The sequence below is a fragment of the Caenorhabditis remanei genome, chromosome III (assembly GCF_010183535.1).
Source record: "Caenorhabditis remanei strain PX506 chromosome III, whole genome shotgun sequence".
Taxonomy (NCBI): Eukaryota; Metazoa; Nematoda; class Chromadorea; order Rhabditida; family Rhabditidae; genus Caenorhabditis; species Caenorhabditis remanei.
Genome location: NC_071330.1, coordinates 2,340,724 through 2,356,473, shown reverse-complemented (window position 1 = coordinate 2,356,473; position 15,750 = coordinate 2,340,724). Strand labels below are relative to the sequence as shown.

The following is a 15,750-nucleotide window of genomic DNA, read 5'->3' as shown; positions in this document are numbered from 1 at the left end:
ACGAAAACGCGGAAAACGACGGGACAAAACAAAGAGAAACGGTACTAAAAATATATTTATGAGAAAAAGAAAGAACTGGAATAAGAATTGTGAGCAATAGAGAAAAAATGAACACAACAATGAATGGGGAGCCTAAAAATACGCCTAAATGGGGGGAGAAAGATTGATATCAATTTTGAGAAAAATAAAAGACTAAAAACGGAAGAGAGAGATATGGCAATACTCAAAATATAAATAAGCGTGGGGGAAAAAGTGGGCGGGACTTAGAGATTTTTGGCGAACCGTTTCTTGATGGCTGGAATCAGTTTGATGTGATCGTCGGCGCACACGGAGACACACGAGTCGAGTTTCTCGTTGAAACTCATCTTCTGAAGAAAGATAAGGGAATAATGAGAGGATTAGGGTTTAGGCTCCGCCCACATTTAGGTTACGCCCTTTTTGCAGAGCACATCGTTTTGGTTTTTCGGACGAAGGACGTCGTCTTGAAAATCTGTTTTTTCATACGAAAAGTAGGTTTTTTTCTCAGAAAAATTGAATGAAAATCCGTTTTTCTCTAAGAAATGGGCGGTCTCCAGGCATTTTCGATTTCGAAATTGCAGATTTTTACTTGAAATTGGCAAAAATTATATATTTTTTCGAATAAAGACAGACAATAAGGCTAAAAACTTGCGTTTCAAATCAAAAATCGGATTGTGATCACTTTTTTTAATATAGAAAACCGATATCCAACAAGACAAAGTGCTATTTCATAAGACTTTCTTTGGAAAACCTTTTTTCCAAAATAAGTACCTTTAAGCTTGAAAATACTGGAAAATTAATATTTGTACCGGGCAAATCGGCATTTTACAGCTATTTTCAGGTTTTTGAACTCTCAAAAGCTATATTTCAAAGTTTTCCAGGCAACCCATGATAATTAGCAATAAAAACTACTAAAATCTACAAATCAAGGAGAAAACAGTGAAAATCAATTGAAAAAATCGATTTTTCAAGCTGAAGAGGCGTGGAATTGAATGAAATTTCTCTTTTTTCGGAATGAAACGGATGATTCATCAATTCACATGAAAGCAGACGACGAGGGAGAGAGAGAGAGACCTGACACGTGATGAAAGCGGAGAGACGACAGACATTCGTACGCAAACACCGCGACGAAAAGCTGCGGACCTCGGGGAATTTGTCACCTTCGTGTGACGTTTATTCCGCCGACTTCTAGACGATTCTAGTGGAGATTTCGCTGCTTTTAGAGCAAATTTCAGTGGAAAAAGTAGAAAATTATGGCTGATTTACGTGTTCAACCAACCGATTATTCGGAGCTGCTCGAAGAGATTTTTAGAAGTAAGTTTCAGAATTTTTTAAATTGTTAAAAAAAAAGGAAATTTGAGCTAAAATTAGCGGTAAAAACAGTCAAAAACCTCAAATTTTTCGATTTAAATGCAGGAATCGCTACGGAAGGTGACAGCGATCGAAACCGCGACTCGTTCCGCCGTTGGACCGACATTTTCAGTCGTCCAGACATCGCTCCCGGCCGGAAATCATTCAAATCGTTGCGATTGATGAAGAAGGAGCACGTGAATAAGCAGGATAAGACTGGTAAGTGGAAATATGAATTTGGAATGAATTTTTAATCGAAAAAATGTGTTTTTAGCGAAAAAATGCGTTTTGTTTATTTTTCATCGTACTTTCATCTAAAAATCGCTCAAAACTGCTGAATTCACGATTTTAATGCGAAAATGGGGATAATAAATCAATTTTTCAGCCGATATTATTGAGTTTCGGAGCTCGAAATAGTAGTTTTCTCTCAATTTTCCAATATTTTTCACTTATAACTGGTGAAAAATTGCTCAAAATGTGCAGAAAACCTATAAATACAATGCCGATGCTCCTTTTGTTATTAGCCGAGCATTTTTATTACAACTGCGCCCCACCGCAAACGAGAGAGTTTTTTTTCTCGCGCCGACACAGATTTTCATAATTTTTGAGCTATTCTCGCATTTTTTCATGGTTTTTTTCAGGGATGTGCCTATGGAGGCGCTTTGGGCGCTGAAAGAATTCAAAGTGTGCGAAAATGCGATGAGAGAGAGTGTGTAAAATCGAGAGAGTCTGTCTGCGTCACTCCAATTCGCACACTCTCTCTCGCCGCAATTTCGAATTTCTTCAAAAAATGCGAGGCGCTCAACGCCACCCGGGCACATACCTGGTTTTTTTTTGTAAATTATTATTATTAGGAAAAATGGCGAAAAAAGGTCAAAAACTGTGAAAATCTGTGTTGGCGCGAGAAGAAACTCTGCGTCTCTCACCGATATTCTCTCGTTTGCGGTGGGGCGCAGTTGTGAGAGAAGCTGCTAATAAGTCTTACGCGAAAAAATAGTTCTTCAGTCGTTTTAGGAGTTGAAAATTCTATTTCTCCTCAATTTTCCGACACTTTCACTAAAAATCCTATATTTTTTCAGACGTCTGTGCCATCTGCCTCGACAATGTGTGCAATCCGGTCGATATTCCTCAAGATTTCGTGCTCAAAGAGGAGCTGAGAACCGACGAGGCGACATTCCGGGAATCGATTGTCATCATGCCGTGCAACCATCGTTTCCATTATTTCTGTCTGACTCTCTGGCTCGAAAAAGAGCAAACGTGTCCAACGTGTCGAGCGAAAGTCAAGACGGACGGAGAGTTGGAAATCGAGGAGAGGGAGAGAAATCTTGCGGAGCTTCACGATTCGATGTATGGATAATTCACTATTTTTTCATATTTTAAACCAATTTCTGTGTTTTTTTTTTCAATTTCACCAAAAAACTATCTTGAACTTCGTCCATCTTTGCAATTTTTCTTCAAAAAACTGCAAAAATTGGGCGGAGCCTATCTCTCTTCCTCTCATTCCTACGCTATTCCTACTATTACGTAATTTCTCTAGAAAATTCTAATTTCATTATCAGAAAACTATTCTTTTTTGTGTCTATTCCGTTTCGATGTCATTTCCTCTCATTCAATGAACAACCTGTGATATTTTAGGATTTCAGAAGGCAAAATGTTGAAAAATTAGGGGTTTTCGGGTAAAAAAAGACGAAAAAACCGATTTTTGAGTGTTTCTCGGTTAAAATGTAAGTTTCCAGGCGTTTTTTCAGAGATTTCAGAGACGACCTCAACGGAAAATCTGATTTTCTAAAATGTATCAAATTTTGATCAGCAGCTTCAAAAACTGATTTTTCATGAAAATTTAGACGGATTTCGTTACTTTTTCACCCCGAATTTCGTGATAAATCTGACTCTCAGTGTATATTAGCAGAGCAATTTCGTTACAACTGCGCCCCACCGCAACCGAGAGAGTATCGGCGAGAGACGCAGAGTTTTTTCTGGCGCGAAACAGATTTTCGCCATTTTTGATCTATTTTCACAAGTTTTAATTAAAAATCTAGAAAAAAAAAGAGAAAATTATGCAAAATAAGATAAAAATGGTGAAAATCTGTTTCGCGCCAGAAAAAAACTCTGCGTCTCTCGCCGATACTCTCTCGGTTGCGATGGGGCGCAGTTGTAAGAAGCTAATAAGGATTGTAGACTCTCCGAGGAGAAAATGTGAGAAAACAAGGTTTTTCGGGTCAAAATAGCCGAAAAATGTCAATTTCCAGCATTTTTTCGGTTAAAATCAATATTTTCAGGACGAAATCCGAAATTTCAGAGAAGCACTCTTCAGAAAAAAACTATTTTCTAAATTTTAGTATCAAATTTTGAGCACCAGCTTTAAAAACTGGTTTTCAATGAAAATTAAATCGGATTTCGTTACTTTTACCAGACTTGCAAAATATCATACTTGTCAAGGGCCGGGCCGAAGCTTTTCAGGCCCGTCTTTTTGGAGGGAATTTTTTTTTCAATTTTTTTGCAAATTTGATTAAAGGTGTACTAAGATGAACTCAGACTTTTCTCATAGAATAATATGAGTGTCTTTTTGTCAATTTTTCCGCATGAAAAATTGAAAATTGAAAAAAAATTGAAAATTTTTCTCAAAAATCCCATATCCCTGACGAGACGGGCCGGCCCGTCATTTGACAAGTATGCAAAATATCGGCCCGGCCCGGCCCGGAGCCAAAAATTGTTCGAAATTTTTTTTAATTTTCATCAAAAATAGTCAAAAATCCATGTAAACTGGTATTTTATCGAAATGTAAAAACAAATCGACTTTTTTTGCGAAAAAATCGAAAAAAAATTCAAAAAAAAACTCAAATTTTCAAATTTTTACTGTGACTCGGGCCGGGCCGGTGAAAATTCTCAAATCGGCCCGGCCCGTTGCAAGTATGACTTTTACCCCATAAATTTCCTGCTACAAACCTGATTCTCAGTGTACTTGTTGACATCTGGACCGAATTGTTGAACGAGTTTATCGTAACAAGTCATCGCACACCGAGACAACTGATCCTGTAGACCACCGAGTTCTCTCTCCAGATTCCCTTGCGCTTTCTTCATTCCGTCGTTACAACTCTCCACACAATTCTCAACGGCGTCACGTGTCGTCTTCTTGTTGTCACAGCATCTGGAAAATTTGGGAAATTGAGGGTTTTTTTTGTGAGAAAAATGGCTGTAAATGATATGAAATTGGATGAAAATCGTCTGGTTTTGACAGTTTACAGATGAATTTTTGCTATTCAGTTTTCAAGTTTTTTAGTTAAAAATCCGGGTTTCTAGCAGTTTTGACTGAAAAAAACCGAAAAAAAGTAAAGAAAAGTCTGAAAAATCTAGAATTTATGAACATTGTAAGTATTTCAAGGACAGACCCACGAAAACCTGTTCTTATGTGCAAAATTAGGAAAAATTTCAGGAAAAATCACAACTTTTGTTACTTAATTTTCGAAAGAATCTCAGAAGAAATTACTTAAATTTTTCGAACGATTTTTTCGGAAACTATCTTTTCGTTAGAAAATTTTTTCGCACAGACTTGGTAGCCACCTTATTGGGATCTCTTTTTAAAGAAAATTTGGTTCAAAATTTGACAGTTTCAGCCTAATTTGAAGAAAATTATCAGGAAAAATGTAAAAATGCGTTTTCTTGACGAAATTATATTTATGAACACGAATTTTTCATCAAGATATTTGATAAAATTGTAAGGGATATCGTAATCCCTTAGGTATTCCAAGATCCCACCGGACTTTGTACCCGGTGACGCATCATCGTCATCCCATCCGGATACTTCCGGGTCTCTGTCCAGGACAGGCGAGCCCGCTCCCACGTCCCATTCCCATTATTAAGCCTAACACGATTCTTCCAGATCTCCCGTCAACGTCTCACCAACTCAAACACTCTCTCGCCATCAACCCACACTGTCAAAGGCGCCGCTCCATATCCCATCCACATCACATTCTGGAACCGTCTCCAATCTCCAACACTATCTCACCCAGCCGCCCACAAGATCCAAACCGTCTCAAACATCATGCACCATAACCAAACCTCAAATGCTCTATCGCCCACAGTCCCATGATGCACATTCCTGAAGCGCCCGTTGCCCTGCCTGTCTGAAAGCCGCTGACTCCGCCCATCGAAGATCCAGTATAAATACCGTTCTGGTTATCATTCATGACTTCTTCTTCCCATCCTTATTCTTACCCTATAATAAACCTATCTAAACCACGAAAACCTCTACTGGTAGCAGCGAGTCTCGGTGGCCGTGGTCCCGCCGAGCAAAAGATCGACCCGTTGTTGGATAGGAATGGTAAGGTAAGTGTTGGACCGATTAGTGCAGGTATATTGAGTGCCAGGGGGGTAATTGGACCTCTGCCGCCCCTGATGATAAGTTGAGATAAGTTAAGTTAAGTTTGAGTCGGACAAATACGTGTCCGGGATGCATCCGTAGGAGGATAATTTAGGTATTAAGCTTAGGCGCCAATTAGTTTAATACTTAGGTCCCTCATAGTTTTATTTGTTGAGTCTCCCTGCCTAGTCGTAAGAAAAGTCTTATAGAGACATTTGTGAATTTCGAGAATTAAGAATTAAGAGTTAAGAATTTAAGAGTTAAGAGTCAAGAGTCAGTAAGAGAATTCCGTACGTACGATGAGAGTTGAGAGTAGTCCAAAAGAATTGAGAAAATTTGTGAGATAGGCAACAAAGGTTGACCTTTTAAGATATGACTCAGAGTGCAGAAAGCTGCAGTAGTGTAATGTGTACACAATCCCCCCACCCGCCCGCCCCCTTTTCGTCCCCGCGTCTTCTATTTCCCCACCGTTTGAATATAACAGTCCGGTAGCAATCTTTCTTCGCTCCCTGTTATTTTTCTTTTCATCTTGCCTCGTAGCGACAAGCTTAGGAATTAAGTTTCCCCTCTTAAAGTAAAAATACTTGTAAGAATAGAATAAGAAAATAAGATAGTTCGAAGTCGTTTTCCCCACGTGTATGGTACACGTGCGTCAAGTGTTGTTAGCAAAATGTTCGTTGCTTCAAGTCAAAGGAGGATCAACTTCATCGAAGGTAAGTCAGGGTTCCCAACCGGCTCGTATGCGCAATTAACGGTTCCCAGTCCAGTTGTCTTAAGTTACTCAAAATCATATCGAAACCCCCATCCTAAATACCTTCATCGACAGGTTCGCCAACCTAGAAATTTTCTTTACGTAAAAGTCCTTTAAAAGGTCGCGCCGAATTCACCTGTTCAAGTTAAGTTTTTGACTTTAGAAGCCGCTAAGCTAACACTATCGTTCCTCAAGGGCCTTCAGTTGTCGTAACGAAAGGTCATTTCGCGTCTGACCGAAAGCGCCGTCAAAATCAGTAATACTTCTCGGCCCATTCGAAACATTCACAGTCACTTTTTACTCTACAATTTACTTCCCCGTAGCAGCAAAATAAGACCCCAGCACCACAATTTGCCCCGTATCGGCTCAGTCTAACGTCACCAGATTCTTCACTCATCAGCAAATAATAGGTACGCCCAAGCAGTAACTTTAGTTAAGAGTAGCTAAGTTAAAATCACTTGAGGTAATTTTTTTTTCCGAAACAGGATCAGGTCGCAGCCCTGATTAAACGTGACCATAAAACTCTCCGCCAAGCAAACCCAACTCCAGTCATTAGTAGAAACCGCGTATCAAATTACAGTCCACCCATCGGCTCACCCTTTTTGTTTTTTTCTTCTCTGGCACCATCCTCGCCCGCTTTTGTTTTTTTTTATTCTCCTCTGTCACTATCCTCGCCCGCTTTTGTTTATTTCCATCCATCCCGAATCAATTCCCCAATTCCAAAAACCTCTTGTTATATCACCAGTGTAGAAACCGAGTTCCAGCTAAACTCTAAACAGCGAGCGAATACAGTCCGATGGAGTTATTTTTCGTTCCACCCACGACTTTACAGCCCTTACCGTATCTTCTTTCCCCTCTTTGTCCTCTTAACGTCAGCATCGTTGTTTCGCCCCTTGTTGCCTCAGTCTTTTCATCCTACCGCATTTTCACAACGCGCCATCTAGCTGAGTCACTTTCTATCTTCTTCTAACTTATTGTCCGCAATATCGTAAGCCTCGTCCCTTGGCATGGAAGCCAAGAGAAGGGAGCATCTATCATTTTTTTTTTTCGCGTACTGTACCCTTCTTCCCCGTTTCTCCCCATTCTCCTTATACTGATTTCTCGTCGCGTTCCCGTCGACATTCGCATTATTAACATTACGATTGCCATCATCATTTTTTTAACGCATTTTTTTTTACGTGTAGGAGCCCGTTAAATTCTCGTACTATTTATTTTATTTATCCCGGTACTAGCTTGTTTCAAGCTCACCTACGTTTTTTTTCCCTCTCTGATTTTCGTCTTTATTAAAGCCCTCGGTTTGCCTCTTCCATCACTCATCAAAAATAACGTTACTTATTTTTCGATTTCTTTAGCTTTCATACTTGCGTACTATTCACACCCTTCATGAGTTCACAACCATCCGTTCTTCTCCGTCCCGATCAGCCACGTCACTCTATCTACCCACGTGGACCCCTGGTCGAGATATACGCCCACACCGGCGTCGTTGACGGAATCACCATAGGAATTGTCAAGTTAGAGTTAGAACCAAGAAGCATAGGCCGCCTTCCGTTCATCCAAACACCCTTCCGTTATTTCTGGCTCATGGGTGGTGTTCTCCAGGTTATGCCTCCAGCATCCCATTCACTCTACGACACCTTCGAACCCCCGCACTCCGGCTGGTACTGCATCGAGGCCTGGAAAAGACATGGCGCAGTCTACGGTAACCACACATGCGGCTGCAGCTTGGAATACGACGATTTCTACGACGAAGACGACCACTTGGACATAGACCGGTGCAGGGCCAGGCAGTTAGCTCAGGACGTCGCCGAGAGACTTTGGAACCTATGTCCGGTAGAGGGGATGACATTTCTCGATAGGACAAGAGCCTAGACGAAGCGTAGGCTGCACATCCCTACATTCCCCAGGTCGCAAACATTTTTAATTTTTCTTCTTCCACCCACTTACGTTGCTCTCCGAAATTACCACTACTCCGCTTTCTCAGTCGTCTCTTTTCCTCTTCCTCTTGCTTAAAAATACGCAACAGACCAAGGTTACCATTTCAGCATACTTGAGCACTCCTCACGCCCGCCATGGATTCGCCACCACCCCCCGACCCCGTTGCCCGTCAACCTGAACAATACTGGGCAATTGGACCTTTGGTTCAGGTCAACGTCAAGACCTGTCTCCTTGACGATGATCTCACCGCATGGGTCACTTTGGACCTCGAACCATTCGAGCCGCACGAGATCACAGTAGCCATGGAAGAAGAAGAGGAAGAATCTCCGGGTTACATACTCATGGACGGACGCCTCCATGCTGCCACCGCGCCACCTTGGAGAGCCCTCAGTGGTCCCAGAATCACTACGCCCGCGCAACCCGAGCCACAATTCTGTGAAGCGTCAACCGAAGCCTGGAAAAGACACGTCTCGTTCGACTATCTCAGTTGCGGTTGCCATCCGGAATACGACGCGGACTACTGGTACCACGACATACCACTAGTATGCATAACCCGTCAGTTGGGACAGGCTATCGCAGAAAGAATCTGGAACAACCTCCCAATAGAAGGGATGAGATTTTTCGCTCGAAACTAAATCTTAGAAACAGACGAAGCGTAGGTTGTACATCCCTACCTTCCACGCGTTTTTGTTCTAAACCAATTTTCCGTCCATCCGTTTCATCTGATTACTAACCATGTCACCCTCGAAACCACCCATTTTCTCCCTCTCTCTTTCGCTCGTTAAGAACCAATACCCAAACAATCAAAAGTTATAATTTCAGCATTCTCGAACATGAAGAGAGCCTTCACGGATTCTCAACCATCGATTCCGCCCAAACCTGGCCGACAGGACCCACCACCCTGGAAAATCGTACACCTGGTCAAACTCAACGTCACGATTCGTCGCCACGAGGATACACTCACCGTATGGATCGCGAGAGATGATTCGCCATTCAGCACCTTCGACGTCAAAGAAGACCTTCCGGGTTACGTACTCGAGGACGGACGCCTCGCCAGTGGAGGTCCGCCTTGGCGACAGGATCGCAGAAACAACCCGTTGCCATTGCGGTCTCCCCCACAATTCCGCATAGTATCGACGGAGGTATGGACCAGACATCGCCCAGTCGTCGAACTCACATGCGGTTGCGACCCTCATTACGAGAGAAAATTCTTTCGCCACGACGACCCAATAACGGGCATGGCCAGACAGATAGGCCAAGCCGTTGCTGAAGGAGTCCGGAACCACGTTCCATTGCAAGGAATGAGAATCCCATTTCGAAACCATAATTAAAATTTTTTTTAATGCACGAAGCGTAGGTTGCGCATCCCTACCTTTTCTTTCCGAATTTCAATATCCTCTTCACCCAAGCTCGTTCTCCTATTCCTTTCTCGAAAATACCATCGCACCGCCTCCGAAAACACATTTTCTCCTCTCTTTCGCGTTACTTTTCTCTCTCCTTCTCTATCTCTCTCCCTCTCTCTCGCCACCTTTTTCCTTTTCTTTTTCCTACCCCTCGTTTAAGAGCTAATATCCAAAACCATCAATGTTATCATTTCAGAAACCAACGAACCAACTCACCGACCAAGCAATGACCGACAACCCGGCGGATCCCCCGCTCAACGATCAACCACCGCCGACCGACCCCGCAGCAGCAGCCGAGGATCTTCGCCTCAGCAACAACGACATCGAGATGGTCGACGTCTCGCCCGAACAGGAAGCAGAAATCCTGGGAGACGACGCCACCGAAACCAGCACCGAGGAGACACAGGAATCCACGGAAAAGCCATCTTCGGTGAGCACGGTACACGGGGAAGAAAACTGTTTTCAAAAGGATCGCAGCTCCGAAATGAATCCGGCAACCCCAGTCGTAAACGAAACCAACTCCGCTCTTGAGAAAATCACCAGCCTCCCTGAGGACCGTAGCTTGAACTCTGTCGACTCACATCCGATTCAAACCTACGTTACCTCAGATTCTGCTGATCCAAGCGATCATCCGTTCGCACCTCACTACACCTTCGTTAAAAACACCCCACCGAGCATGAACGAACACGTCCGCTGGATCGCCACGCAAATTGACTTAGCTCACGTCACCTTCTTCCGCGCCAAAACCGAAGCCGCCTCTCAAATTTTCACAGAAGGCGGAGGAGGCCGCAGTGGAGCCCCGAAAACCGCGCTCACCGGAATCACTTCCAAACCATCCGACTGGGGAGTGATCTACATAATTGTAGAGAGCGACGGAAGAGGATGGTACGCGAAGCCCCATCTCCTCGAAGTCGTGGCCAACGACAGGCCAGACCTTCATATGGTCTACTTCGACGTATTCGCAGACGACCTTTCGAACCCGGGTGTAGTCCCACACACCAGCAACTACTACCCAGGGGACGCGTTGTACGTGACTGAGCTAGTCACCCGGCCAAAGGCAACAGTCGGAGAAAAGCTAGTCTCTTTCGACGGAATTCACAGTACGAAAAATCACCACTTCTGGAAGATTAAGACGTGCTATCTGCTACACAGGACCATCCAGGAGGATGTCGTGGCCGTCAAGGTAAACTCAAGCAAGTCTCGTTCTGGTAAAGTCCTCTGCGTCGCCGCCGGTTTTAATACTCTGGTAACCGCAAAAGCGGACATGTTCAAGGCGCTTGACAAAACAGCGTCAGCAGGGACTATTGTTTCAGCCAAAATTTTCTGCCCGAAGCTTAAGACTGGAGAGTTCGTGTGGAATCTATCCGACGAGTCACGCCCATACGCAGCCGATCAAACGCGCGACCACGCTTCTTCCATCCCAACTTTCCCTAGTGTCATCACTCTCGCCGCAGCTTCCACGGAAACACAGGAAACAATGTGTCACACCGTCCAGCCGTTCAAAAAGTTTCCGAGTGACATCAGAAAATGCTACAAAGCACTCTTCGACTCCGCCTACCTTGGTCTCTCTGGAACTCTAGCGCTCGCAAACAAAAACAAAGACTTCCAGGTTCACACCGTTCTCATCGACAGAGTCTTGACGGTCCGCAACAAACCAACGATTTCGTTTGTACTAACGAATCTTAGTGGTCCAGCCCAGATCTCCCAATGGGCGCGCTCATCGGTCTTCCTCATGAAAGCCGACGGAAGAAATCTGCAGATGGAAGTCGACGACGCCTCGTTTGTGGACAACGACCTCGTGATAAGAGCAAAGCTGATCACTTCAGAATCGGAAGCTGTGGACACCGCTTATAAGATGAACCGAGTTCGCACCATCGTCTGGCAAGAGATGGAGAACAACGAGTACCATCTCAAGCTTTTCCCGTCCGCCGCAGTCTACCAGACAATGGATCCAAAAGCTCCAGTCAAGCTGTTGTTGGAAGCATGCCTCGGAGGCCGACCAATTCCCTGGGAATCGATTCCAGATCACCGTTTCAACATCGAAATGGGTAGCGTCGTATTGACTTCGGAGCAGTCAAGATACGTCTGCGCGTTGGCTAAAACCAACATCCCAGTTATCGTTGCCAATTCATCATTCGGAGTAGGCAAAACCACCATGATCGCGGCCGCTCTTCACATCACCATCCGCGAGTCCGCAGGAAACAAGATGCACCTCGCCATGGCAACCACCAACGCCGCAACCGCCGCCATCGTACTTTCCTACTCAAAGATCTCCAATGCCGCCACCATCATCCGCATGATCTCCGCCGCAAACTACGACCACATCGATCCGCAACACAGAACGTCCTTTGACTTCCCAGTTGTCTGGCCACGTGAGTTTGACAAACTTCTTCAGCGCACGGACAACGATGACCAGGCACCCATCACCGAGATAGTCCTCGACGCATACGCCCACCTTCGCAGAGTGCAGTCCATCAGCCTCAAACTCGTTCGTCGGAAGGATCTCCAAAAGGCCCTCAAAGCCGTCCAGAAACCAATCCGCACCATCTTCGAGATTCTCGTGCAACTCATCAATCCACGAGGAGTCATTGGAACAATCTCCTCGGTGACTGACGCACTTCGGGAGAACGGAGCCATGTCACAATACGGATCACGCGTTGCAACCGTACAAATGGACGAAGCATCACAGATCGCCATCCACTCAGTCATTGCTCTTGGTCCTCTCTGCCCAAAAGCTCGATACGCCTTAATCGGAGATATCAAACAACTCAAGCCGTATGCCGACATCGATCTGAACGAGGTTCTCAAAGTTCCCGCGGTCGGAAACCTGTTGGGAGGAACATCGAAGACCTCATGCCAGCTGAACATCACAGAAGTCCGTAGATGCCCGTTCGAAGTCACAGCCACGAGTTCGGCCCTGTTCTACCAGAACCGGCTCACGTCGATCAGGAGACCAAGAGAGAGAAGCCGTTTCCCTGATCTTCTCGCCTTCAACAATGGCTATCCGCTCCAGATCATCGACACCACCAGGTTCGCCGCCCAACAAACTTCCGGAACCTCACTCTTCAACCCAACGGAAGCAAGCATCGCTCTGGCAATCACGTCACGAGTGCTGGCAAGAGAAGAAAAAGCATCGATCGGCATCCTCACCTACTACAAAGCCCAGGCCGGATACGTAGCAAGAGAACTCGACGACACCCCAGCTTTTGTCGGAACCATCGACGCGTCACAAGGGCAAGAGTTCGACCTCGTGATCATCCTCACCTCCCGCTCCAAGTCTTTCCACTCGTCCGACAGAGCCGGTGAAAGGAACAAGACTCCAGATGGAACCGCCGCCGCCGATCCTGACTTCATCGAGAGCCCGGAAAGACTCAACGTCGCCATGACCCGCACCAAATCGCTATGCCTCGTGTTGGTCGATGTCGCCGCCGCCGGACGATCGAAGTTGTGGTCCAATCTTTTCTGCAAGATCCCGCCCGGATCCTTCCACAAAGATCCGAGCCACCTCATGCGGCATCTGCAGACGCTCCACTAGATGATTGGAAAATTTCCAAGGTAATCCACCTAGGCGGGGGGCAAGAAATTTCAAAAATTATGGAAACAGTAGTTCGTTTCCGAGGACTGGATATGACAAGGTCGTCCCTATTAGTATCCAGTCTCTCTCTCTCATTTTTTCGAGCAACCCCTAACACCAGCCTAAACCTCAACAAATCAAAAAAAAAATCAGCCCATAAAACCAATACTAAGTACCAATATTCCAAAATTCCGTCAGAATCCAAAAAGAATTTTTTTTTTAAAAAGCCAATACCAACAATCCAATAATTTTGAAGACTTTTCCAATAACCACCAACAACCGATAAGACACCTGTTTTCCTTTAGAGGACCAGGGTCGGTCCTCGCTGAGGAGGGAGGTGTAAGGGATATCGTAATCCCTTAGGTATTCCAAGATCCCACCGGACTTTGTACCCGGTGACGCATCATCGTCATCCCATCCGGATACTTCCGGGTCTCTGTCCAGGACAGGCGAGCCCGCTCCCACGTCCCATTCCCATTATTAAGCCTAACACGATTCTTCCAGATCTCCCGTCAACGTCTCACCAACTCAAACACTCTCTCGCCATCAACCCACACTGTCAAAGGCGCCGCTCCATATCCCATCCACATCACATTCTGGAACCGTCTCCAATCTCCAACACTATCTCACCCAGCCGCCCACAAGATCCAAACCGTCTCAAACATCATGCACCATAACCAAACCTCAAATGCTCTATCGCCCACAGTCCCATGATGCACATTCCTGAAGCGCCCGTTGCCCTGCCTGTCTGAAAGCCGCTGACTCCGCCCATCGAAGATCCAGTATAAATACCGTTCTGGTTATCATTCATGACTTCTTCTTCCCATCCTTATTCTTACCCTATAATAAACCTATCTAAACCACGAAAACCTCTACTAAATAAAATAAAAACATTTTACGATACGGCATTGTAATTTCACAAAGCTTGCATAACTTGTGTAGCTGTTTTTGCAGTTTTAAAATTTTTTAAATCATATAGAACTGATTTTTGAGTGATTCGACTTTTCTAGTAGTGAAAGTCGAAAATTTTGTATTATTTTTGTTCGTTTTCAGCAAAAATTGTAGATTTTTCTGAGAATTACAGCATTTTTCAGCCTTTTTTCAGCCAATTTTCTTCATTTTTTCAGTCACTTTTACTAACTTTGCTGAGCAGAGAAACATGCTCTTCTGCATATCTCTCAAATAGTTCTTATCCAAATCATCAATCATCTCGTCGACCGCCTGTTTTACCTTCCATTGAGTCGCCTCCATCGTCGAATTTGACATTTGTTACCCTTCTGAAATAGAAAAATTTAAAGAAAAATCGATTAAAAAGCTTCCAGAACCAAGAAAAAAGCAGAAATATGAATGACGCAAAGCCGAGGAGATTATCAGATTAGTCTGGCCCAAAATTGTATTAAAATGGGATTTTTGAAGAGAGGATAGATTAAAAATAAGAAAAAGATTTATTACTCTTTTTTCTGCAAGAAAATAAATGAGAAATACACTCAAAGAACGACGAAAATTAGACAGGAAATTGAGAAAAAAACGAGTTATTTTGGTCAAAATCACCAGAAACACGTCAAGGGGGTTGTAGACACGAAACTCGATTTCGCTGACGCAAAACTCGTTTTTTGTAAAAATTCGAGGTTTTCAGATAGAAAATTGATTTTAAAATTGGGTCTATCGAAAAGAAATCGAGAAAAATAAACGGGGACAAATGGACAGAAAAATTGAAGCGAAGAAAAATTCAAAAACACAGCTAAATTATGACGAAAATATGGAATTTAAAAGAGAAAAATCAGTCAAAAGAAAACAAACTTAAAATAAAATTCATCCAAATTTACACAAAAAATTTGGAACGCTTCACGAATTTGCGTGTCATCCTTGCGCAGGGGCCATGCTAATCTTCTCTGTATTGTTCCAATTTTAGTATATGTTCTCGGAAGAACGAAATACACTGAGAGACGGGTCGCTTATAAGGGGGCACGCAGACAAGCGGCCGACATCTCACGGGTTCCGCCGCTCGCTATGATTTGTGTGCAGTGGGCGGGGCTTAAGGGGTAGACGGGGGAGAAGGGTGTAACTCTGCGAATAATGGACGGTTTTTGGAAATTTTAAGTGTAGAAGATAGAGAAAAGAGTGGAGATTCCGAAAATTAAATACAAACTGTAGATTCATTGTTTTTCAATGTTGCTTGTCTGAAAAATGTAGAATTTCTGTAAGTTTTATTCTTAAAAATGGGGTTTGAGTTAAAAAAAAACTATTTTACAGTGTTTCATGTATAAACTTACTGGTTCCACCCAAAAAACCGAAATCTCAAAAATTGGTCAATTTTTATTTTCTAGGCCAAAAAAATTTCGAAATGTATCAAGATGCA

General features: G+C 43.8%; 3 protein-coding genes across 3 annotated transcripts; 2 read left to right on the top strand and 1 right to left on the bottom strand.

Annotated features, from left to right (window-relative positions):
* Positions 1-263: 263 nt before the first annotated feature.
* On the bottom strand, positions 264-5,555 carry GCK72_008614 (uncharacterized protein; the record flags this gene model as incomplete). The annotated part of the gene is made up of 3 exons (XM_053726919.1): positions 264-368; positions 4,315-4,516; positions 5,428-5,555. 3 exons carry the CDS (start codon positions 5,553-5,555, stop codon positions 264-266), a joined length of 435 nt encoding a protein of 144 aa, XP_053586496.1.
* On the top strand, positions 1,272-2,725 carry GCK72_008615 (uncharacterized protein; the record flags this gene model as incomplete). Its single annotated transcript, XM_053726920.1, has 3 exons — positions 1,272-1,332; positions 1,435-1,587; positions 2,448-2,725. 3 exons carry the CDS (start codon positions 1,272-1,274, stop codon positions 2,723-2,725), a joined length of 492 nt encoding a protein of 163 aa, XP_053586497.1.
* Positions 5,556-7,862: 2,307 nt separating the features above from the next.
* On the top strand, positions 7,863-8,348 carry GCK72_008613 (uncharacterized protein; the record flags this gene model as incomplete). The annotated part of the gene is made up of 1 exon (XM_053726918.1): positions 7,863-8,348. The coding sequence occupies one exon, from the start codon at positions 7,863-7,865 to the stop codon at positions 8,346-8,348; it is 486 nt and encodes a 161-aa protein (XP_053586495.1).
* Positions 8,349-15,750: the final 7,402 nt, after the last annotated feature.